Raw genomic sequence first — 26,419 nt, forward strand, 5'->3', positions numbered from 1 at the left:
CTGTGTACTAGTTTAACACAATAATTTGCCTGATGGTGTTGACTTTATATGAAACTTCTGGTGTGTCAAATCAACGACCTGTTATCACATTTCAAATCTCAAAACATTGTAATCAACTATTGTTTAACTGTATACATTCAACCAAAATAAAACATAGTTTCTTAATACATTGAAGACTATATGGCGAACAAACCTTGGTATTCCACAATTATCTTTAAAATTTCTGCTTTAAAAGCCAAGAATTTTAATCATTAACTTGCGACTTATGTCTTCTTTATTCTATAGCGTCATTAAGCTCATCTTAAGGTAGTTAAATATTATGAACACGTTGATATTACCATCGCGTAAAGTTGAGTTTATCGAACTCGCACTTCGTCAGTGTGCATTGCCTGGTCAACTATAATTTTGTGCTTTCTTTCTTCATTAGGTGGCCCTACAGTTCATTATGGTATTATATGTTTGGATGATTTTAGTTATAGTATTGTGCAGCCCTTTAAGTTGCTGTAAGTATATATTACATTAGAACTAAGTTAATTCAATAATTTAAACCAAGGGCAATTTAAACCCAGTAACGTATAATTTTCATTGCTTGCGTGTCCTTAACCACTCATACACTAATCTTAAATCCTGGGAAACTTTTTGCAGATTGCAGTATCATGGAAATACCGTACATATATTACAACCCAACGACAAAAACTCGTAACTCCTTATCTTCAATGGAGAATGTGCTTATGAATGAAAGTTTAGAGGAAACGGATATTGGAACGCTAAAGTTTAACAGTCCAGTAAACTCTACTAAAAAGTTTCCAGTTTTACAACGGATTGGTTTTCGCAGTAATGGATGCACCTGCCAGGATTTATCTTGCAATTGCTGTTTAGGGATAAACATGGAACAGTTTCAAGTAAATCGAGAAGGTACTAATATAACTAGTAACCAACTGAGCTGATTGTTAGAGTTCATCAAAGTGTCTTGAAGATTGGTCAATTTTTCAAGATGTTTTTTCTGCTGTAAATTAGTCGTCACCCTCATATCAACACAAATAACTAACTAAATAAATTAGTAAACTAGCCTTTTTCACTTTAAGCTTACTTACAGGATGTATAAAGTTCACTTACGACCCTCAAAAGTTCCTAATCGCTATGGATGTGAATATGGATGGTAACTCTGTATTTTCCAACGAAATTTCCGGTAAGTGTTATGCAACCACACTAACACTACTGAAGACATGATTTTCAGCTCAAAATCCACCACCGCTCTGTATTCCAATCCCAATTCCGTATGTCCCTATACAGGTTGAAACATGTGCAAAGCTGTTCGACATCCACACTCCAGGACAAAGCTTGCATATGTGCTTTGATTTTGAAACTAGAATAGAACGAGCTCCAGTTTTGGTCCTCCATTTTGAGTGTATGCAGATTGGAAGTAATGGGGTGAACTTTGTAAAACCTGGACATGTTGATACACCATCTTCAACCGCTCTACCTGGACAGGACATTTATGACGTAGTAACTGAAGTGAAAGTGAGAAAGTTCAAACCTTAGTTACATCCTCTCACATGTAGAATTTTGATTGCTTTCTAATTAAATAGTCATAAAAAAATTAATAGTCAAATATCTTATTTACCAGCCCTCGTTTTAAAAGTGATTTCCACTTGACAAAGTTCTCACACACGAAAGATGACGAAATTTGAGATGGCAGGAAAGCCAGGTGTTAACGCTTTGCCTAAAAATAAACGACGCTTAATTAATTCCTGCAAATCTGTAATTCCGTTCAATGCTTGATGAATTTTGCATATTCAATGAAGCTCAAGTGATCAGTTTAATTCTAATACGACTTTCGAATTATTTATTCCGATTTCCGTATTTGTACGTGCCAGAAATTTGCAAAATAATTTGTATCAATCGATGTGTAACGCAAATTATGTTGTTAAATTATTTATAGTAAAAAAAGCAATATAACACATACAGGGTGACTGATTGAATTTTGACCAGCACCTTAACTTCCTTATTTCTGATTTTAACAAAAAAATACAAATTTTGTAGATATTCATACTTTACTCTTAGGTAAACAGTTTTATTATACAGGGTATTAAAATTTACCAACAGTTTAGTTTTTAACTTAGAAATTTAATTTTTTTACTAAAATGTAGATTAATCATTAACCTGAAGGTATTTAGACTGGAAAAGTTAATTTTCGAAATTTAAATTTTTTGACAAAAAATCACACAACACAAGATCATACATAAAAAGGGTTAAGGTAATAGAAGTTGCGTAGCATCAAGTTGTGCTTGCGGTAAACTTTTCTAGCTTAAAGCGTTCCTGAGATATTGAGCAAAAACTAAGAATCAACTTTGACGCCCTCTAGCGGTCAAACGGGGTAACTTAGCCGTACCCGCTCAACGTCACCTAATAGCCCCATTGATTAGCTTTCTTTTGTTATGTTGTGTTTATATACAGAATGTTTCAAATAAGCGAGTAATTCACAATTTTTAGAAAAAGTGCACGAAAATTTAACCCAAATTATAGGTATTTTTAGGCCTACTATACTAACCGAGGTTTGCTCTAACTTTCACCGTTTCGGAGATGACCTTAAATTTGTGTCAATTTTGACGGTTTTTAGGGCGTAGCGCCCTTAAAAAATGACATTTTGACAAATGACACTTTACATCATTTTTGTACTATTAACCTCGAGGTTTTTAGGTTGTCGGAGTAATGAAATTAAAACAAATTATTAACCCACGAATTTTTTTGAAAATTCTAGTTTTAATTTTTCAAGGTCAAACAATGTTACAGAAAAAGTGTTTAGGTAGTAAAAGTTGCGTATCACGAGATGGGTTTGTGGTAAAAAGTTTAAACCTCTAGCTTAAAGCGTTCCTGAGATATTAAGCAAAAACTACTAAAAACAAGAGTCAACTTTGACGCCCTCTAGCGACCAAACGGGGCAACTTAAATGTGTCCTCTCAACGTCACGTGATAGCCCCATTCATTTGCTTTCTTTTGTTACCTGGTGTGTATATACAGAATGTTTCATATAAGCGAGTTATTCACGCAAAATTTCGCTCAAATTAGGAATTTATGCTATCGAGGGGAGTGGTCAAAGTAAGGCTTTGAACAAATGATTTTACATTAAGTAGGCCTAGAATTGACGTAGAATCCAAATATAAAATTAAAAATTGGTCATCCTGTATTAAAAATCATATATTTGGTTTGTTGTTCAAATTTGAACCACACTGTATACTATCTAAGATTATCTAGAAAAGACACATAAATATCTATAAGATTCACATTTGGCAGTTTTTTGATAAATTGAAAAATAAAGGAGTTAAGAGGGTCTTCAAAATTTAATAAATCACCCTGTGCAGGGTGGTTTGTATAATAACATAGTTTGTAGGGACTTTATTTTTGCAAAGTTATAGTTACCATAAAAGACCAACAAGGTGAAAAAAGTTGATAAATTTTTAATGAAACACTCAGTATATTTTCTGATTATTATTTTATTATATTATTACAGTTGCCCTAAATAATCAATCAGTCATATTAACCAACTGTCAAATTACGTCATCGTGACGTTAAATCAGTCTCTTCACGTTAAAACGACTAAACTAAATGTAAAAATATTATATATTTTTGGAATAAGAAGCAAAACGATTTATCAATTAATCAGAATATATACAGGGTATTTTGTTAAAAAATTGTAACTAATATAAAATAACTAACTAATAAACTTTGTATTTTTTTATTCGGTCCAACTTTGGTACAGGGTGGTTCAAAGTTGTCCAACCACGACAAAACAAAAATAGGTAATTTCGTAATTTGATAGTGAAGAGTGAGTTTTTGATGTAATTCTTTCCAAGTTCCAAAAATAATACCATCTAATAGAAGCTAATTTAGAACTTTTTTAATTTCCAAAATTGAGAAAGTCTAAAAAATTTGAATTTGTTGATCAAGATAACTAAAAAGTGCAGAGAAAAGCAAGCAAGTCTTTTTAAAATATCTTGTATTAATAGTAAAAATGGTCATAGTAATGTAAGTTAAAAACAAAAAAAGTATTTAAAGTGTGTATTTGTGTCTTAATTCTTGGTTAATTGAAAATTTTTCAATATAGTGTGGGCCAAATTGATTATAGGATGATTCAAGGGTAAACAACAGTACATACAAAATTTTAATTGCTAAACCAAAAAAGTTACTTAAATGAAATTTGTCATACATGTTCACTATCTTGAAGAGGTCATTTGGAAATATTTCATTATCACCAAAAAGTTTACTTGGCACTTCTCAACCATAGTTTTATGACACTTTGGCGTTTATTTTGTATGTACTCTCCAATTTTTAATTATCCTACAATCAATTTGCACTACCCTGTATACTTACTAATAATATAAATATAAACAATACAAATTTAAGGTATTTAAGGTATCAAGACAGAGCCTAAGTGGTCTTGTATTTGGACGACTAGGTTAATGTTATTTTCAACTTAGTTGAAAATAGTGCAAAATTCCATTTTCCAGTTTTTTAATATTACATGCGCAAATGAACTGCTATATCATCACTTTTATTATTAAATTTCATCATATTATATATACATATTCTCATAAAAGAATTTGACTGCATTTTTCTTGACAAGAAAGTTGCAAGAAACAACAATATTCCTGGGATACAGGAGAAGCTGTGCGTTTTGCATGACTAAAGAAAGTAGTACCGAGCATTTACTTTTCAATACACCTAGGTAGAAGAATTCCCCTCTAGGTAAACGGCTAACTGTTTATGTTGGTACATTTTGCTTTACACAGGCAGTAGGCAGTACCCAGTGCATAGTGAAAGTAGCGTTAACGTTCCAACAAAATTGGTTATGGCAGTGACAGAGTAGATTGAAGAACATCTTTCATTTCTTCGACTTTGTTGTGATCGACTAGCGGCAGTTTCAAGAAGATCTGTGAAGAATATCCTGACCTGAACATGTAAGTTTTCTGATCTTTTTTCATTTAATGTGTACATAAACTTTATTGTTTGGCAATATTACTACCGAAAATGCGTAATTTCTCCTGAGACTTGTTTCGTTCTTTTATGATAATAATTAATAAGGTAAAGATTTCAACACTAAAATGGGAACGTCAATATTGATTCAAATAATAAAAGGAAGCGATCCTTTCCATTTTGGTTGCTTAAACTTTTGAATCTCTAAAACAGTAAACAATGGTTTGAATTGCGAAAACACATTATTGTTCCCGTCAGCATTAATATGCATATTAGACAACGTTTGATTTATTTTCATGAAAATTTTGTTTACAATTAGACCTAAAACACAGCAAAATTGCCGATTCTCACGTAATTTTTTAAAACAATTAATTAATTCAAATGCGCTCTTAATAACGCTGTTCAGGAAGATCACAATAAGAAATGTACATCTCTTGGCGGTTTATCGCCAATCTGCATAAATTAAGAAGCATCGTAAAAAAAAGTGAAAACGAATTGTTTTACTGCAGGTGAATTGGCAAGTGCGATACCTGCAGCATTCACAATGGTCCTTACAAGTTATTCAGATTTCAGATGACGGTGATGGCCACTTTCGTTTTCGTTAAATCTTAAAAGGAACCGCGCCTCTCGTGAAAGTTGGATCGCTTAAGAATAGTCATTGGAAACAAGATTCTCGTTCAACTCATCTTGTACGGTCATTATAGTCTTGTTTAGTCAAGCTCACACCTTAAAAAAAATTACCACAATTCTTATGACCTGATTGATTGCATGTTTAATAATGCAATTTTCACTAAAGCTGGCTTGTTAACAAAGTATGTAAACAATTATGAAGGCGACTTAAGTACTGTCAAGGCAAGTAAGAATAGATTAACCTAAACCTAGTTTGTGTAAAGATCTCAAGAATACGGCCATTCAAGTTCTATGAAAAGTTACTACAACCGTAAAACGATAATCGATTTTCAATCGATAATTACTTTCCAAACTTGACTTTGTTTTATAGATTTTTACGCAATTTAAATAAGTTTCGTGGATATTTGTAACTAAATACATGATTCTAGTAAAACTAAGAGTAATTCCAACGTGATAGTGTGACACGTGCCTTGCTGCTAATGTTATTAATATTAAAACCATACACCTGTTAATAGTTGTTGTCGCGTGTCTGTTCATTAATAGGTATTACTGATGTCATTACTTTTAATGATGACTATAATATAATGATATTATAATGTTCTACTAGTGTGAACGTAATTTGATCTGAAAATAAATTGAACCACAAAAAAATTATTGTGTCAATTTGAGCATTAGGAAGATCGTTACCTAGTATTAATACTTTTATACTTAACTGCCTAAACATGATTTTTACACTCTGATAGCTTTGAAGCAGGTCAGCTTCAGTGGCGTTTCAAATAATTATAAAGCTTTTTGAATGTAATTTAAATTACTATGGAACTCGTGTAAATAATTACAGTTAATTACTAATACTTACGTCCAATTTACGTAACCATTCATAAAATTTGGAACACAAATTAACATCTTCATAAACATAATTCTAGATAATGAATCTTCGACGGGCTAGCGAAAATAATGGGCAACATTGGCAGTCACACAACACAAATCAGCGGTAGCCGCATTGATCGATTTCGAGTTCCACAACAACCTGTAAAATCCTATCCTAAAATTAACCCTCCTGTTAAAGTCTTACCCGATCCACAATCCAGACAAAGACTTCGCCATACAAACAATGGGGAAATACTACAATCAGGAGGCACCTTATCGGGCAGGCACCAGGTAATGGATGTTTAAGTACACACATTCCGTAGCTGACTATTTAAATTCTTGGTTAGGGGGTTCCCAATGGGTACCGCTCAGATGGTCACAATCACCAGTCTGGATCTAGTCACAATAGATTTAACTCTCAAGTCAAGTCGTACAAATCTGAACCTGATTTACGGTTCCCAAAAGGGGCTCAAGACTTAAAAGAAAACCGAAGTAAGAAAAAGTACAGGGCACCTGCTCCTCCTAATGAAAAAAGAGGGGTAAGTCTTACATGTATGTTGTTATTTTTGTTTATGAACAAGCACAAAATTGACTGTTACAAAGCTATTATTACTAGTGGTGGTTATTAGTATGTCGTTATGTAACTAAAAATATACAGCAATTAATATTTACTTTTATATAAGAGATGCAGTTCATTGCCTATAGTTTTCTAAATAATATACTATACTATACTAGTGATATTTCTACCATAAAAATCAATGCAAATAGCATTAATTTAAACAAAATTTTAATGTGCTGTATGCCAAAGACCTTAAAGTATTTTATGAACAATGAAAAAGTTAATTTCCTCGGCTGTAAATATATTTACTCTCAGCGAACAATTTTAAACTGTATGAAAAAGATTTTAAAAAATTAATTAAGCCATAAATCATTGAATCAATTCAAACTAAAGCAAAAACTGCAAGTTACAAAAGAAGTTAAAACAGCTTAAAATTTACACAGTGCATGTCAAAACGTTTGAAACTTCCTAATATTATTGTCAAGCTACTTTATTCACAGTGAAACATCCTCTCTGGATCACATCAAGATTAATGTGTTATAATTTTTAGGGTAGATTCCCTGATTTGAACGAGGATGTAGCTGATGAATTTCCGCAACGTAGAGCTCGCTTGTACAAAACTAGAGTAGAAACTAAAAAGGAGTCTAGTCAGATTAATACAAATGAACTATCACTTGATAGTACACCTGATTGTATAGAAGAAAAAATACAGCCCAACCCAAATACGGCTATTTATGCCAGACCGAATAGACTGTCTTTACCTGCCTTCGATTTACTTGAGCAATCAGAAGAGTTTAAAGAGGAAATCAAACAAGTTACAGAACGTTTCAAAGAAAATGCTAATCAAAACTCTGATACTGCCAAGTCTCAAATCCGTGGAGAACCTTCTGGGAAGGAATCTTCAACCGCGGAATTATCACCAGATTTAAGGTCCGCTGAACCGAAACCTAGAGTATTCTACTTTGGGATGGACAGAGAAGATTCTGATGTGTCTAGTAATTGCCATCCTGACGAAGAAGATGATACATCAGCAATTGCTTTACGCTTACGTCCAGTTTTACCGAGGAAACCACATCAAATACCTCACTTCTCGCCATCGGTAGCTTGGAAGCTTCTGGATGCTAGATCACAAGACTCAGGAATATCTGGAGATGCCCGACCGTCGTTTTCTTCTTCTTGGACTCCCCAGCAAGATTTGGGCGACGATTCCAGCTTAGAAGAATTAAGGAAAGACTTTTCTAAATCTTACACTAGACATGTACCTCATGTGTTTAGTTTATCATTACCCAGAGACCTACAACCTGCAGCTTTTACTACGTTAGGTTCAAGTAAATTTAACTCCAACAGTTTTGGTAAACTCAAACGTTCTGTTTCTGGAGTGTTGAACACCTTGACCCGAAGAGATACTGAACATCGGGATCAAGCAGATGAGAATTGGTTTTTAAGTAGATCAGCACCCAACTCCATAAATGATAATTCTCCAGATTCAGATTTGCACATTTCTCCTAATAGTAGAGTGATGTACTTGCCAGAAAACTCAACCAAGTTGCCAGACATGCCCAGAAAATACTCACCCATGTCAAAGTCTTGTGAAGACCTAAAAATTCCTGAATCTTTATGTGACACCAAAGTGGTTTCAAAAGAAGAACCTGTTAAAAAACCGAAGAAGTTTACCTTTCAAAGTACGGTGAGGCAAATTGAAAGAAGGAAAATGGCGGAAAAATTATCTAAAGAAGCTGAACGGAAAGAGAAGCAACGCTTAAGGGAGCTGGAAGCTATGCGGAAAGTTGAAGAGGAATTTCAAATGAAAAGAGCTAAGTAAGTAAAACATAATAACTGTAAAAACTGTGTAGCAACATAAATAATTGTAGGGAAAAGGCAAACATTCGCAACCAACTTAGACTGTATGCACTGGATGAAACTCAATGGTCTAGTCTACCTTTTGACTTAAATCAACAGCAAATTGAGGTACAATTCTGCAAAACTAGCAAGTATAATACCTGTATTAGTTAAATATTGCAGGAAAGGCAAGAACCTGATGGTGCTTTATCGTCTTCAGCATCCTCACCCGCAGCAAATCACAAGTACAATCCTCCTCAAACTAATGGTGCTTGGAGTGAGAAAACCACTCAAGGCACTCAAGAACTGTCAGAATATAGGCAAATTCAACGGGACTACAAAGATTATCGTGGTTCAGCCAAGTATAGTGCAGAAAGTCGTATGATTAGACAGACCACTGTACATCCGGAAGTTACCTGTAATATGCCAAATGCAAAAGGTGATTTTTTGTTTAGTTTATCACAAATTGATTGTTGGTGAAGCATTAATAATTTAATGGGGTTAAATAATTTGCGGATTAAGAACTTCTGTGACTCTATATTTAAACACACCTAAAAGTTGAAGAAGCGTTTGTCAAGTCAAATTGCTTCTTCCTTTTGCACTTGAAGGTTTTGTTCGGTCACCTAAATGTCCTTAAAGTTTGGTCTTGAAAAAAGTGGTTGGAAATGAACTTGTCTACAAAAATAAAAAAAAGCTCTCTAGAATTTTTAGTCTAAAATTTGTCCTGAAGGAAGTTATTGACGAAACTTTTTTCAGTGAAGTCAAAATGCCTAATTGACCAAAAAAAATTCAAAATTTGTAAAAAAAACTTAAGAAGTAAAACATTGTAGATAATTCAATTCCCTACAAAGGGTCAGGAGAGTCAGCATAAACCACAACCAAAGTTGTAAATGCCTGAAAACAGTCTGTTACTTGTCAAAATTTCCGAAAAACGTAAAGAAAATAATTTTTCATTATCTGCCTACAATTAATCCTAATCTGTCCTGAAGAGTTAGAGAGAGTTATTAACCAAAATGCCTAGTAGACCACCAAGAAAATTTCAACCTTCTGTAACTTTGTTATGTGTCAAAATTTGTAAAAAACTTAAAGAGTAAAAGTTGTAGATAAATAAATTTGCTACTAAAGTAGAAGAGGCCTATATGGCCCTTAATGACGTTGGAAGGGAGTTATGAGCCATAAACCACAACTAGTGGTAAGTTGTGACTGCCTCAGAACTATTTTTAACCTTTTATTTGCCTTATTCTGAAAGTCAGTGTCAGAGCTGTAGGTACTTACATTTTTAAAGGACTGAATCAGTAATTTAGTTGTATAAATATCAATATCAACCAACCAAAACTGTTGAAAGATTACATTGTCGTTTTAAAAAAATTAAACTCTTGTTTACAACCCTCCTATTTTTTTGCAATGTTTCTACTGAAATTCATAATAAAATCAGAAAATTTGGTTTGAAGAACGTAAAATTATTACCAAAAATGTACCATTTTAAATTCTGTATCAATCTTTGTTATTATCTTCTTTATAGTTTAAGGTAACATATGTGAAATTGTAATAATTTCCAGATACGTACCATGAAAGTGACAATTACAGGAAGGAATTTGCCTTTGGTATAAAGCAGTCCAGATCCGTAGACAGTAATCCGTCTGAAGAATCTCCAAAAATATATAGAAGCAAATTTTCTCCCATAACAAGATTTTAAATTTTATCAAAATGTTATATTGTATTGTTGGGTAAATTTAAAATTGTTGTATATTAATCGTTGACAAACATTTAATAAATATCATTAAAACATTTTCAGGATGTAGTTTTACTTAATCAGGAATAAATAAAAAGCAGGTAATTATGGAATAATTATTTAATTCTACTCATGTTAATTTACAGTCTAAAATGGTTTTCGATATCTTTCAGAAAAATTGTTAAGTCCCACAATTAAATTGGTATCTTCAATAAAGGTTAAACACGTCGCCCCAAATGGAGTGTTAATCAGTTTACACATTACAGTTATTTAAATTTGACCTATAGTAGAGCTTATATTTATTATCTGTATCAGTGGAAGACTCAATTCTTAATATAATATGTATAGCATAGACTTTTTAGTTGTATGTATATTTAGACTATACTTTTTCCTACTAATAAATCAATACATTTAAAATTAAAATTATCTCTGCTAAAGCCAAAAAATGTATTGAATTATCAGTATTGTTGAGTTACATTAAATTAACATGCCTGTCAGTTATTGACAGCATTACTCAACAACAGTCAAACACGCAAAATAGCAAAACGTACACAAATTTCCTATTACCAGCATTTCAACATAATCGTAGGCTTATCTAATAAACTCCATAACGTAATATATTTTGGTGATAGTTATAATTTATTGGCTTTGCCAATTACTTACTTTTATATTCTTTTAGGATCTACTATAATGGAGATATATTTCTGGAAACTATTGATCCTGATTTACGATTAATGGCAATATCCACCCCACCTAGTGGACTTTTAAACTGTTGGAAACTTAAATAAAAACTTTAGTCTATTATTAATATTAGCTACACGTACAACGTACAAAGGAAAACAAATATAAACTCTTTAAGAGCACAATCAAACTTGTTCTAATTTACTTGTCGTTTATCTTAATACAGGGTGGCTTGTAATTTTAACGAATCTTAGACACAGGTGGGTGACCACCCTGTATTTTATACACTAAGCGTTAGTTATTTTAATTAAATCAGAGTGAAAGAGAATAAACTACAAGCCACCAATAACGCTATAAAATCTTAAAATTTTGCTATACATGTTTTAAAAGATATAAAACTTAACAACAAAACGCATTAAGTAAAAAAAATCAAATTTACAAGGTTTCTTAAATATATCCAACTACACTGTTACATTAATTATTCACAGTTTTTTTGTAACCGGTATTGTCGTTAATATTCTAATAATTTTCGCATTAAATTGCGTTTTCCTTAAGTTTAACATTAAAGACTGAAGCCTCGATATGCGAAGCTAGTAAGAAAACAGAGAGAATCAGTAAAATGATAAGTGGCGTAAAAAAGCTGGATATTGAATATTGAGAAATCAGTCAATGGTATCTAAATGCAAGAAGAATTATTTAAATCCTTAAATATGACAAGTTGTACCAACAGAAATGGTCAAACATGCCAGTTACACTGACCTTATATATTATATTCTATAAGAATTGAAAAATAGTTTTTATCGAGACTGTTTCCTTACTGTTTATAAACAAATAAAGCCCTTAATAATTATATGCTGCGCTGTCATATTACAATTATTTAAATATTCATCCTGTACACTTCTCTCTGAAGTGCAAGAGTGACTGTTATTGATAAATAAACTTCAAATTACACTTATAAACTGACAGAAAATGTATAAAAGTAGGTAGGTACATTTTAATTATCAGAACATCGAAACACTGCCGTAAGGTATTGTCATTTTTCTGAACACCAAGCAGGAATCCTATCTCTTACCGTATATTCCGTCACACAGACAGCATTCATAAGACCTAACATTTACATATATTAACCAATACCCTATTTATTTATACTGTTGCGTATTGTAAAAAGGTTTCGTATAAACAATACTTATAAATATAAAAATCGCTAAGACTCTTTTACATTATTATTATTGTCGCTCTCATTCATCTGCCTTCAAAACTCATATGTATTTCAAATATCAAACTTCATAATCAAAACTGTCAATCTTTTCTAAAACTATATGTTTATTTACAGTTTTAAGACATGCTAAGCTTGTTTACAATTATGTCGGACTGGAACATGACCGGCTTTACCAATGATATGTAAAAAGCAGATATGTCTCCTTAATCAGAAACTAGAAATAGTTTTGGAACGTCTTGTAATAGGAAAACTGTCATTGACCTAAACCCTGCACCTGTAAAATTCAATGAGCAAATAATTGAAATCGAATCTCCAATCCGACACGTTATAGTGAAGTTTTAAATTAGAAAAATTATTGTTAGGATCGATTTTAACGATTAGTAATACTTTTCAAAAATTGTTAGTATCATAAATAAAATTATGAGCTTTTTGTATAACATCATGTCATAGTGCATTCTAATGGTTTGTATAACTCACTACTTAATTACACAGGCCTACAGTTAGGTCCAATCACGACATAACTGTAAACACGCAATTTATTGCGAATAGTAACAACACAATTTTTGCAGAAAATACCCTTACTCCTTTGCCACAGATATGAATTTCGCTTTCCTGAAAAGAAAAATCAATAAAGCCCATATTCTAAAAAATCAAAAATCTAGTGGGTCAAGTAATTACATATTCAAAGCAAAAGTTGATGAAAGTCGGAGAGAAACTCATTATTTCAAAAGTTTGTGCAATCTAGAAGTGATGGATATTTTTTGACAGTCCCACAGATTATTTACGTAGCAAACCAAAAAGAAGTCAGTACGTAACGTAAACGAGTACATTTTGAAAGATTCTAATTACTCTAGAATGAAACCAATGAAGATAACCAATCAATTGACTAAATCAACAATATGCAATATAAATTCTTACCTCCGGATGATAGTTGATACACTTTGGAGGTCTCTTCCTATATAAGCTTGCCCTAGGTCGATGAGCACACCCATTCTGATCTCGTGAGTCATAAGCCAATTCTTGAGGCAGAATTGTGAGCTGCTTACTACCACATGGACATAACGTATCAACTGCTAGTAGAATGAGATTGCTGTGAGGGATTTTCTGGACACTGAAAGGCCTGCAACAAGTTTTTGTATTATATGAAAAAATATTGAACAGTATAATAGTATAACAGTATAACAGTATAACAGTATAATAAGTAACAGAGCACCTTTCGCATCCTGTAACGTGGCAATTGGTGAGTTTTCCTTTTAGAGGGTTGTTTTGTCCACTGGTGTTTAATCGTTCGGGTTGCAAAGCATATAAATCGACTTTCCGGTCGCAAGGTCTAGTGCCCCATTGTCCTAAATCCACACCTTCCAAAGGGTCAGATTCGAAAGGTGGTACAAAATCAACTGGAGGTGCCGGAACAGGGATTCTTTCATTCAGCAGTTCCTCACCATTTCCGTATTCGTAATCGTACATGACTTCTTCTGAAAGCCTTATACATCAAATTCTTTATTTTGAGTAATTTAAATAGCATACCCTCTTCTTGTGAATACGCAAAAGCCGTACCGTAAGCAGTTTTCAGTTTTGATAAAAGAAAAACCAATGTTTGGAGAACAAACTTGAATATCAAGTTAAAGGGCCCTGTAGGTTCTAACCTGGTCCCTTTACCCGTAAACGGGTTCTTGCTGTTAGAGCAAGAGCCTTGATAATCATAAACAGCAACTTTCTTGTAAATCCTGTCTTGCACTAGGGAGTCCATTATAGTTCCATCAATCTGCCCGAAAAACCTTCCAGTGTGGTCATGATTTTCGGATATAATTATAAACCCATTGTTATCCAAAACATAGCAATCCAGTTTATCACTTGCGCAGGTTTTCTTACAAGATGACGTACACTAAACCAGTCCATATTACATTGAATACCAAACTCAGTGGGCACACTCACCTTTGAGGTGATGTTTAAAAAATGTGAAGCAATTGAAGAATGAAGATATTGAAGACCAACCACAGCAGCTGGTGCTCTGTGACCTTTAGACTCTACAAACACTGCATGACTAGCTGTTACAAGAATTCTTTCTGGATTGGAATCAGGAGGACCATCAGCAAAAGGTACGGAGAAAACGAAACTTTCAGGTTCCACTGCGTGTTGATCAACCGCTCTTTGGTACCAAGGTTCGTCAATAGCTCGTCCGTTATCTTTTCCGAAAGGCCTGATAAAAAACAGTTCAAGAAAAACTTGTTGCAAATAATTTAGTTAACTTACGGATCACTAGCGTTCATATTAGTATAATTCGTCCACCTTAGCAAACCACTTCTGGTTGCTATGAAAGAACTTGTGCTTTTAAAAATGTCATATCCTTGGCTGCAAAAAATCATCTAAATTACTACTTTGAATGAACAGAAGACTTTAGTAAATGGGTTTAAAAATGATACAGCTTATGGTAACACAACAGGAGTAGGTTGTAGTTGATGATGAGTAACAGATGAAGAATATCAAGAGTAGATTAGAAGACAAATCCAAAAATTATAACCGCAGAAGAAGAAATCAAAAATAAAAATATATCCTAAATATGTTTATCAGTTATTAAAAAAGAAAACGTTACAGTTACAGGTGACAAAAAAATCGGTACTTGTCTCATCAGCAACTACAACTAATACAATTAAATATCAATGAATTAGTGAAAATTACTGAATTGACAGACATAAAATAGTTATATAAACAAATGACTTCCCAAAACTCAACTTACCATCTTCTGTTTGCTTCCCTAACAATCCCTATCTCAAGAAACAACCTAAATACTATTTTTCTAGGTTTAAGATGTTCATGGTAAATCAAGGGTAAACTGAAGAAACCATATATAGGGCAGGTTAAATTGCATGATTTTAGTTATATCTTGGTTTTAGCATATTTTCAACCACCCCATACATGATTTATCAATTCATTGTAATATGAGGTGTACTTTCCAATTTATTATAACCTAAATGTAAATTGGACACTTTCTTCAAAATCGTTACTAGTAGGTATTGTCATATAACGTGGAATCTGGACCGGAAACACTAGTAACGAGTTTGGAAATTCTATTCAAATTGGTCATGTTCAATAGAAATCTTTACCTTTGCAATTGTACCAATAGTGTGCCTATAGGACTATGTGCAGAAAATTAATTAGTAAAAGGTGAGAAAACCAAAATTAAATGGTGCAGATTAGTAACATTTTCTTAATATATTCCAGGGCATGCGGGTTAATCCAGGGTTATTTGAAAACACTTACTGATTATCCTCCAAACGCGGTCTGTGCTTTTCCAGACTTTCCGTTACCATTGCGTCTAATACTAAAGATTGAACTAAAGTTTTGTCACCTAAAATTAATTACAATCTATGAACTAAATGCTTAACAACGGATAGTAGGTACGAACAATAATACGCATCCTTGTCTTGCTTCATCGAAAAATGATGATGTTCTCGTTGTAAACGCGAAGACCTTGGTCTTAATGACATCCACTTCCATCCAGGTCTACGACTTCTGGATAGAAAATGCAGGACTCGTTCTTCTGCAGTTTTGTAAAATTGTTCACCTGATGAACCGCTAGTATATTCACAGTACACCCTGTAGAAATTTCACAGGTTTTAATTCCAGAAAAATGTTGTGCAGTCTTGGTGACTTACCAGTCTGGATGTACCCTCCAGTTTGATCCTTTGAAGTAGTCAGTAACTGAAAGAAAATTGAATGAGAGGATGTAAGAAATTATTGTCTTTTTACTTACCATTTTTCTGACTGTGCTTGATTTCCTGTTCAGCAGACAACTCATACATTCCATAACCTTCTGGAATGGCCAGCCCTAACGAAAATGGTGTGCCCTCAATGCTATTGTAGAAATATTTGTAACGTCTCGTTGTAACTCGTTTCTAAAATTACATTTTCAGGCAGGGAAGTACATATCTCTAATACCACTTACCATATCATTGTAATGCACTTTCAAAGTTAACTCAGTTTCCCCTTCCTTCTGATTGATCATATCTTGTCTCAACTAAATATATGTATAAATTAAAAGCAAAGTAACACTAAGTAAAAACTTACATCAAGAAGGGCACTGTGATTCTCTCTAGGACCATTTTCGTTTTCAATTAGCTCCACCTCAGACAAGTCAACTGACAAATATTGAGGCTCAAGAGTATGATCATAAGTTTCACTAGTCTTCTATAAAAAATGTACAATATAACTTAAGCAAGAAAAATCTTGATTAAAACTTACAGGTGGTTTGAGGTTTGGATGATACAATATATGGCCATTGTTGTTTACAATAAAGGAGTAACCGTTTACTCCTAACTGAAATCAATAGAGAAATGTCAATTTAAGAAGCCCGAAAGGTAATAGAAGTTACCTTGTAAGGAGTGACCAATTTCTTAATTTCATCCACAGAAACGTCAGTACCAACAACACCCAAAAGTTTTGCCAGGCGTACCTACAAGAAGAATAAATAATCAGTACTCACACATATTTATTTTTAACAAAGTTTAAACTAACCGTACGATTTCTGCGATCAAACACTGGAGTGGAAACGCTTGTCATTAATTGACCAACTTTATCATCTGAAAAGCTATCAGCCTAAAAAGAAAATCATGAAACTCAAGAAAATACTCATTTTCTATAGTTATATACCCTTCCACCCACATATGCAGGAGTCCAGTGAATAGGATGGTCATTTTGGTACATCACCATAGGTCTGGCAAGTACCTCAATGTAATGCAGTACATCCTCTTTGATTTCATCATAATTTTCTATTCTGGTGTAGTAACCTGAATAATGATCGGAAAAAGTGTTATTAAATGTCAAATTATCAAAAGTGTGTATGTAAAATTTGAATAAGAACTCTTCGCTTTTTCCATATTTTTCTTACGCAGAAGGGAAGAGAGAACCATCCCCCACTCACCTAACCCCAACTTCCCCAAAAATTTGAAAATGCAGATATATAATAGCTGGGCTAAAGCTTGAGCTACTTGAACATCCTAAAGTTTCTCAGGACCAATAGAAGAACGAGAAGAACAGAATAACAACTGTTTTTCATTTTTGTAGTAGTATAAAACTTAAAATTTCAAGAAGGTTATACCAGCACGAGATAAATATAATGAGTGTCCTGAAAATATTTAAAACATTACTGCAATAACAACATTTTAATTCTAAGAAATTCCAATTTTAAAGTAGGTAAAAGATTTTACCGACCAAATCAACCCCTGAGTTAACAAACATGTACTTTTTGACGAGTTTTGTTTAGCCAAATTATTAATGGTACTTTTGGTTATTAAACTGATTTTTACTTGATTCAGTTGCAAAATTTGTAAATTTTTAAGTATTTTCATTGTTTAAGTGAGTAACAGTGTCAAATTTGATATTTTCACTATCAATCAATATTTTAAGGTTTTTTTGTCCAGAAAAATTATTAATTGTACTTTTGGTCTTAAAACTGATTTTTACTTGATTCAATTGCAAAATTTGTAAATTTTTAAGTATTTTCATTGTTAAAGTGAGTAATAGTGTCAAATTTGACATTTTCAGTCAATTTCACTGTCAAACTATCAATATTTTAAGTTTTTTTTGGCCAGAAAAATTATTAATTGTACGTTTGGTATTTAAACTGATTTTTACTTGATTCAATTGCAAAATTTGTAAATTTTTAAGTATTTTCATTGTTTAAGTGAGAAACAGTGTCAAATTTGACATTTTCAGTCAATTTCACTGTCAAACTATCAATATTTTAAGGTTTTTTTGGCCAGCAAAGTTATTAATTGTACTTTTGGTCTTTAAACTGATTTTTACTTGATTCAATTACAAAATTTGGAAATTTTTAAGCATTTTCATTGTTTAAGTGAGTAACAGTCAAACTTTCAATATTTTATGGTTTTTTTGTCCAGCAAAATTATTAATTGTACTTTGCATAATTTTCTACTTTTCATAATTTTGCTCATTTTTTAGTTTTTGAACCAATTTTCATGGTTTTGATCATTTTTTAGTTTTTAAACCAATTTTCATGATTTTGATCAATTTTCATAATTTTGCTAATTTTTTAGTTTTTGAACCAATTATCATGATTTTGATCAATTTTTGCTAATTTTTTAGTTTCTAAACCAATTTTCATGATTTGAAAAGATTTCCAAAAATATCCCCACATGAGTTGATTGGTCATATCGTTTAGGCGCTAGAGGGCGGCAAATTTGCTTCACCATAAAATCGCACATTTTTAGACACCCGCTGCTTTCACCCTAATTTACTCCCTTACTTGACAAGATACGTCAAAATATCATAGAAAGCAAAAGATAGTTCAGACTATAAGCTTTCCAAAAATATCCCACATGAGTTGATTGGTCATACCGTTTGGCCGCTAGAGGGCAACTTCTCAAAGTTGCTTCTCCATAAAATCACTAATTTTTAGTTGGTCTTTAAACTGATTTTTACTTGGCTCAGTCGCAAAATTTGGAGATTTTTAAGTATTTTCATTATTTAAGAGAGTAACAGTATCAAATTTGACATTTTCAGTCAATTTCACTGTCAAACTATCAACATTTTAAGTTTTTTTTGTCTAGAAAAATTATTAATGGTACTTTTGGTCTTTAAACTGATTTGTACGTGATTCAATTGCAAAATTTGTAAATTTTTAAGTATTTTCATTGTTTAAGTGAGTAAGAGTGTCAAATTTGACATTTTCAGTCAATTTCACTATCAAACTATCAATATTTTAAGGTTTTTTTGTCCAGAAAAATTATTAATTGTACTTTTGGTCTTTAAACTGATTTTTACTTGGTTCAATTGCAAAATTTTTAAATTTTCAAGTGTTTTCACAGCCAAATTTTAATTTCGATCACGTAAAAACTTAGTCGAGCTCCTCAAGCAATGTCGGGAAATTAATATCGATTAAACCACGTCAGCCTATCCTTTTCAATTAGTTAACAGAGCTCTATTGAATTTCTCCAAGCATTCATATAGCCCGTAATAGTCTAATGTAAAACCTTAAAAAATGTTTTGGAAACTCCTTAAGCCCTTAGATTACCAAATTATTAAAACTATGTAACAAACATATATTTACCTTTATTTTCACAAGAGAGTGCATACAAATCGTTGGCTCCACCAGAATCTGATCCTACCAAATAACTGAACAATCGAATAGGCCGATGAGGAAAGTTCAGGGTAGTAAATACGCCTTTATAAATTGAGTTAAACCCATCAGTGATCAGCATTATAGCTTGATTGCATTGACAGCCTTGTCCTGTCCGATTATACTGAAAAGTTCGTCCATTAAAACTGAACTAACCTACTCTTAAATCTGAACTAACTCTTTGTAAAACCTCAAAACCTTTGACGAAGGCTGATGAGAAGTTTGCTATATTCTCTTGCTTGATAGTTCCTAAAGAATCCTTCAACCACCTTATGTTTTCTTGTGTAGCCTGTAATTAACTTCTTGTAAATCCTCTTAAAGGGGTTTAGTGTGTTATTACCTGAACTAGTTGATCTTTAAAGCAAGGCAAAGTTTCGCGGGCAGTTTCAGAAAATTGGAAAATATTTACAAAATCGTTGTCAGTTAAAGTATCTAAAATCGCCTCCACTATAGCTCTAGCTAAGTTCGCTCTATGACCAGCCATAGACCCAGAAGCATCCAACAGAATCGCAATATCTTTAGGAGAAGTGGCCGCACCAACATACCAAGCAGAGAATCTGAAGTCGTAAGGACGCCGTACCGTTTGCGAGTCTTGTAATGTGGATAAATCTTCAGGAGGCCAGGCAATTCCTGGATATCTACGCAGAAACCCGGTGGAACTTCCAAAAAATTGCCACGACAACGATGGATCTCCTTCGTAGTTGCTTACAAATAATGGATCTAAGTGCGCCGACCATTGTATAGCTCCTCCTACTTCATAGTCTGGAAGTAAAACGAGTTGAGTTTTCATATTTTTCAATCCAGGTACTAACCTGTGTCGTATACTCTCGAAGGTGTAAGGACGGTACTAAAGCTAACATTAACGGGGAGATGGTCAAAGTGTGGATTTGGTGTTAGTACCAACTCTCGAGTACCATCAGCTGGTCGACCATCTGGTGCAAAGGCATTCAAACGTTCTGCGTTGTAATATCGAGGTGGTAATGCCGTATTATCAGATCGCCATGCCAAAGCTGCTTGTTCGGCTGAATCCATTATCCTCTGAAGATTTCTCAAATTAGTATTATTTTTAGCTCAATATCCCCTGAATAAGTTATTTATACACATATAATTTTAATAGCAGAACTGGCAGTAAACAGTTACGTGAGACAGATTTTATGATGTATCGTTAATGCTTGCAATTTTGTGAAAATGTTTGAACAAACTATAAAATCCTTCAATTCTGTTTTGATCGTGGCTTTTATGTTCCAACCAGTTAAGAAGGATGAAGATTGCTATATGGAAAGTAGTAAACAACGCTTAATAAGCTAATTGTAATTTTAGATTTTACGTTTAATTAAGCGACAGCATCAAAAGCGATGAAAAGATATGTGCAAAATAAGTACAAATGTATTAATTTCAGCAATTTTGGCTTAAAACCAAACATTTCCCAACTACTAAAAGAATATTATTAGCCGGCAGAAGCTGTAAACAGATCCCTTCAACCTTACTCAACACAACAAAGTCTGGATTAATGTCCTTGAAGTAAACTACTTAGTCATTGACTAACAGCTTATGCAAATCAGTTAATTTTATCCTCCTTTTTCGATCCGAGATTTGCAAGGCAAACGACAGGGTTTACATCGTCTTAATGCCAGTAAATTTTCTTTTCTCCACCAAAAAATTGAATAAACAAACTGCACTAAAACTTACCAACACGGCACTTCTTTTAAAGTCCATCATGTTCTTAACTTCGAGTGCCATTTCACGAATCAGGAGCAAACCGTCCTTTCTGTTTACTGACGTTTCCACATCACGGTACTTCTGCAAAATTCAAGATTTTTATGTACCACTGTTTTGTTTGTGTCTGTGTGCTTACTCTATGCAGCTCATTCATTTTTGTTTTCATTTTTCCGTCTTCCCATAAACCCACTCCAAATTGAAGTGCCCAATTTCGGACTCTGAAAAAGATCAGTAAATATAGTAAGTATTTGTTAACGTAATTTTGTGTGAATTAAATTTTCTCTTCACTTTACTACATCTTTTTAGTTTAAAATTTACTACAAATGTTGTAGGTTGAAGGTTATATGTCTCCTATATAAGTCTAAATCAATCAGAAGTTTAGAGTCATTCTTAAATCAAGGAGCTTAACATTAATCCAAACATTCAACAACACTTTATTATGAAAAACATAAGCTTTCAGACTGATGAAGGATGTGAATCGATTAACATTAGAAGCCAGAATCCACAATGTCAAAGAATCTCGTACGTCACATTCTGACTGCATTCATTGTTTTTTGATTAACGATTTTTAATCTTGAAAAAGTAATTTTCTAGTTTCAAGAGAAAAGATATTCAGAGCGAGTGTTTTTTCATGATACATATCTAGAACTAGATGAAGATTCAGTTTATTTCAGAAAAAATACGTCGTTTTTAAGATGATGTCAGTACAGTAAGATGATGACAGGTACTCTATTTAAAAAAAAAAAAAAAACAGTGTAGGAATTTCTCAATCAATCAAGAAGTTAGAGAAATTGTCTATCAATCTGCAAAGTCTATAGTAGAAGAGTTATATGTATGTGTTTGTATTACGAACATGAAAAGAAAAATTATCATTCGACAATAATTCCTTACCGATTTTTTAGCGCACAGGCTTGATGAAATGGATTATTTGATACCAAAAGAAGAAAAAGAACTCCATTGAATTGTATAAATACGAAAGGTAAGGAATAACACACAGTCTCCTCCATAATACTGTACTTAGGCTTCAGGTTCCTCTTCAGGCACTCACCATGAAACTAGATTTCCAATTGAGTAAGTTTTCTCACCAGTAGATTCTTCTTAAATTCACAGACCACAAATTCTCAACCAGCAGTTTTCAAAAAGAAGTAGAAATCCATTATCTCTCAATGAAGTTGTATGAATATGAAAGGTACGACTGTGTGTAGAGAAGAAAGATAAGGGATGTAGACAAGGTAGAGTTTGTTTTGTCATTGATGGTCATCTGTATCTAAGCTGAAGAACAACGCCATAAAGAGTATGTTATACAGGATGGTCCAGTTTTAAATGTCAATAACTCACCATTCGATTTCCCATCAAAAAATAAGTTGACATGTCAAACCGTTGGAACAAGCACTTATGAAATTAATACTCATTATGTGATATTAATGACAAAAATGTCCAGTGGCCTAGATTATTACAGGAAGATGGTTTTCATTTTTCCGCTTTATTTCCTACGTCACTGGATATTTTTCAAAAATGACATTTTGTTATTTTAAGTTTGAAAAAACCGGATCTGTTGAAAATTCTGATTTGAAACTTCGTTTACGAGATAATGTTCGAAGACCCAAAACCAACGCAACGTCAGTCGTCATAGTTTTCAGATGAATGGAAAAACTTAAGTATTGAAAATTGACTTGTAGACATAAAAAACTATTTTCTCAAATTTTTTACTACAAATTCACACATTTAACTTTGAAAATTGACTTGGACACCAAAAAGTGACTCTGAACCAAATGAAAAGTGACATCAGAAGCTTAAAATTCGCATTTGAAGTAAGTTTTCAAAATTTGAAGACAAATTTTGATGTTTAGTCTTAAATACAGAATATTGACATTAGATTCATGAAAATTGACCTGAAGACTAACTTTTCAAGTTTTATTTACTTTGCTTTTCATTTTCTTAAAACTCTGAACTATTTTTAGTGCTTTAGAAATGCTTTCAGCTTGGAAAAGAATTTCAAGACTATATTAAGTTTTTGACTAGCAGACTTAAAAAACAATTTTTACATTGTCCATAGGCTTCAAAATGTCATTAAAAGCGTTACCATTATTAAATTGACATTAAATACCCCAGTGTTAAAAATTCGAGCAGTTTCAGACACTCGACAATTGATTGCAGTCTGAAAAAAACTAATTTTTTAGACTATTCAGTACAAATTTGGTCTCTCACAAGTATGGAATACTCAAAATTATTGACAATTTTCAGTGTCAAAAATTAACTTGTAAACCTCCCAGATGACCAGATTTGAATCATTTTGAACATTTCATTTCATGGAAAAACATATACAAATCACACAAGGTCTGTTTTTGTACGATTTATTACAAAAAGAAACTGATGCTATAGAGTGTCCTATACCTTTTCAACTCTTCTAAATCCTATTAAGAAAACTTTTGACAGCTATAAAGAACATCCCACATAAATAAGTAAACAATCTTTAAATTATAAATAGTATGCAAGTGCATCAGGTAGTGTTTGAACATGATTTAAAATTCCCTATCTACATGTTTTTCATTTTTGTAATTTGGTCAATGAATCAAATTAATCTTCAGTACTTAAACTTTATACATGCAGCACTTTAAAGACCACAAGAAAAAGTATTTAACACTTCTTGTCTGGAAAACGATGTTATTGGCCTTTTGAAATCTTCCATAAACTCTAAAAGTCAAGTATTTGATGAGTTTGTTGCCTGACCTAAATTTAGTTTTTAAACGCTATGATGTCCAGAAAGTGTGTCATTTCATAAATAATGTATCTTTAAACGTGTTTGCTTGTGATCAAGATTGAAGTACGTGTTTAATGTTTTTGTTCGAGCTACTTAAAGCACATTAAGGCGATGTTGAAAGTTTCCTGAAACTTTAAGCAAAACAATGGTTCAAGTTTCGTGTATTATGTATATAACTCTATAGGATGTTGCTGGTGGATTTGTCCAGGAAAAAGAACTTTTTGCCAAAATCTCATCATCAGAATGTACCTGTTCTTGAATCACATCAGAGGAAAGATATCTCGGACAATGCCAAAAAGGTTTTTCACAAAAAGTAGTCTAAAAGTACTACCCTTAATTAGCATACACAGCTTGGTGGTGTGTGATAAAAAGATTAAAGAAACTGCAGTGGAACTATGTAATGGAATAGAAAAGAAATTTCTTTCTTCATCTCACTTTGACTTGCATGTCCTACTATAAGTCTGCCTTACATAGTACCCCTACTGTATACTTATACAAGTCTTTGAAAACTCGTAAAAAAATGTTTGTGTTACATCAGCCGGAATAACCATAAATGTACAATCATACATCAAATATCACGTTTCAGAGCTTAACATAAAGTCTCAACATGCAAGCAGAATATACTCGGCTATATACGGATAATGTTAAAAGCAAAATGAAATTCCGGTCTAACCGGAAGCTGTCTTGGCATGTTTGGAGATTTGGACAATTATTGTGGATTGCATTCAATCCTGCTATAGGATTCATGGAGCTTCAATGGAAATTCAAAAGATTTGGGTTTTGGGTAGTATAACTCTTTTTCTTGTATACTTCTATTATTTCTAGAGCTAAATTTGGGTTTGAGTTGAGTACTGCAGTGAATTTGGCAATTAAAATCGGATTATTTGGTATTACATAACAGCATTAAGGGGGAAAAAAGTGGCATCCGTCACTTACTCGTTGTGCGGAATTTCCTCATCCTGTTCGAGGGCAGCAGGCCCTACTAGGGCAAGTAAAATGATCGCTAAGGGCACCATAGCTCACAGGTCACATTGACGCGATAAGTTAGTTGCACCTGGAAATCGGTCGATTTGCACTTTTCACAGTCATTTCGATAAAGTTCGGAGGGCACTTTTACATAGTAAAATTTGAGTGGCGGATAGTAAGAGGAAGGGGCTATTTTAGGGTTGCCTGGCGCGTAGTACACACCCGAACGCGACGACGCAGCAAGCGCATACTCAATATTTTGAGTCGATATTGCCGCGACCGCGCTGGGGTCCTGTATTTCATCCCCTTACCTATACACACCTTGCACTTGCATTTACCGATAACCCCTTATAAGTATTTTCTATTGCACTCCAGCCCTGCTTGGCGGGTCCCAGTTTTCTGCCCGCTATTTTCTTGCGCACCCTTTTACTCCCTTATTTCTCCCATTTACATTAGACACTCGTACAAATGTAATTACGATAGGTCAGTTGCGGCGCAAATGTATCACACAACATGTCACAATTACAGTGATTATCAAAAAAGTACTGAAAAACTACAAAATTAATTGAGAAATGCATGTTAAAGTTAAATACACATAAAAGCACTGAAAAATTAAATGCACATAAAAGTTAAAATAATGCATCTTTGTGAACTTTTTCAATTTTTTGTAACACAATTAGCTTTTGTTTATATAAAATTAATTTGGGTTTGCACAACAATTTTGCAATATTAGACACCTGCATAAACAGAAAATAAAGTTCTGTTTTTGGCAAAATAATTGATGGCTAACTAATCACTCCTCATATGGACTAATGCAAAAAGCTTTCTCTTTTTAGACACCTAAAAAAACAGTTTTCAAGGTTTTGTTTAACTTAAAGTCATCAATAGTTTTGCAATCTGGATCACCTCTTTGTTGATTATTAAAAATAATTTATTAACAACAAATGACGCATATTTTTTATATGAAAGCTCAGGTAAACCATAGGAGGGCAGTCAGTCAGAAAAAGACAACAGTTGAGACTCCAAGGTTTTTGGTAAAGCACTTTTGGGGTCAGTTAACAATTCCCGCAAATGATTGTGCATTTTAGTGAAAAATTTATAATAATACAATAAAAAAAAAATTATATTTATAATAATACTGGCTTATCTTCTTAACATATTTTCAGTGAAAAGCTTTAGATCCTTTGTGAACCGATTTCGGCCCTTTAGGTCATCATCAGCACTCAAATTTGTCAGAACGAGACCGATCCACCGGAGACCACCACGCAATCAGTCAAAGACCACATATCTGAGCTGATGAAGGATATAACTTAAGACGTCCACAAGAATTCAGA

General features: G+C 33.0%; 3 protein-coding genes across 8 annotated transcripts; 2 read left to right on the top strand and 1 right to left on the bottom strand.

The window, feature by feature from the left end:
• Positions 1–261: 261 nt before the first annotated feature.
• Positions 262–1,604, top strand: LOC145738944 (uncharacterized). Its single transcript, XM_081994135.1, has 4 exons — positions 262–503; positions 646–915; positions 1,097–1,189; positions 1,238–1,604. Exons 1-4 carry the CDS (start codon positions 446–448, stop codon positions 1,540–1,542), a joined length of 726 nt encoding a protein of 241 aa, XP_081850261.1. The 5' UTR covers positions 262–445; the 3' UTR covers positions 1,543–1,604.
• A 3,171-nt stretch (positions 1,605–4,775) lies between these two features.
• LOC145738717 (uncharacterized) lies at positions 4,776–10,659 on the top strand. 2 transcript variants are annotated; one of them, XM_081993716.1, is made up of 7 exons: positions 4,779–4,958; positions 6,528–6,762; positions 6,819–7,010; positions 7,581–8,848; positions 8,902–8,998; positions 9,053–9,308; positions 10,429–10,659. In XM_081993716.1, the coding sequence occupies exons 2-7, from the start codon at positions 6,559–6,561 to the stop codon at positions 10,563–10,565; spliced, it is 2,154 nt and encodes a 717-aa protein (XP_081849842.1). In that variant the 5' UTR covers positions 4,779–4,958; positions 6,528–6,558; the 3' UTR covers positions 10,566–10,659. The 2 variants fall into 2 exon arrangements, with proteins under 2 accessions (XP_081849843.1, XP_081849842.1); XM_081993717.1 differs by lacking the exon at positions 10,429–10,659 and having other exon boundaries at positions 4,776–4,958; positions 9,040–9,216.
• A 47-nt stretch (positions 10,660–10,706) lies between these two features.
• On the bottom strand, positions 10,707–25,431 carry stol (voltage-dependent calcium channel subunit stolid). 5 transcript variants are annotated; one of them, XM_081993713.1, is made up of 24 exons: positions 25,056–25,431; positions 21,495–21,576; positions 21,329–21,439; positions 20,452–20,677; positions 19,980–20,401; positions 19,818–19,928; positions 19,571–19,763; positions 17,152–17,288; positions 17,017–17,097; positions 16,874–16,954; positions 16,744–16,818; positions 16,570–16,686; positions 16,448–16,519; positions 16,256–16,397; positions 16,158–16,203; positions 15,908–16,098; positions 15,763–15,850; positions 15,606–15,638; positions 14,755–14,853; positions 14,437–14,701; positions 14,029–14,386; positions 13,715–13,976; positions 13,420–13,621; positions 10,707–13,113 (listed from the first exon to the last, which is right to left on the bottom strand). In XM_081993713.1, the coding sequence occupies exons 1-24, from the start codon at positions 25,133–25,135 to the stop codon at positions 13,012–13,014; spliced, it is 3,576 nt and encodes a 1,191-aa protein (XP_081849839.1). In that variant the 5' UTR covers positions 25,136–25,431; the 3' UTR covers positions 10,707–13,011. The 5 variants fall into 5 exon arrangements, with proteins under 5 accessions (XP_081849839.1, XP_081849840.1, XP_081849837.1 ...); XM_081993714.1 differs by having other exon boundaries at positions 13,715–13,970; positions 16,570–16,689; positions 25,056–25,430; XM_081993711.1 differs by having other exon boundaries at positions 13,715–13,973; positions 16,570–16,689; positions 25,056–25,430.
• Between the last annotated feature and the right edge of the window lie 988 nt (positions 25,432–26,419).

The sequence above is a fragment of the Ips typographus genome, linkage group LG16 (assembly GCF_016097725.1).
Source record: "Ips typographus isolate SLU linkage group LG16, UJ_Ityp_2.0, whole genome shotgun sequence".
NCBI lineage: Eukaryota > Metazoa > Arthropoda > Insecta > Coleoptera > Curculionidae > Ips > Ips typographus.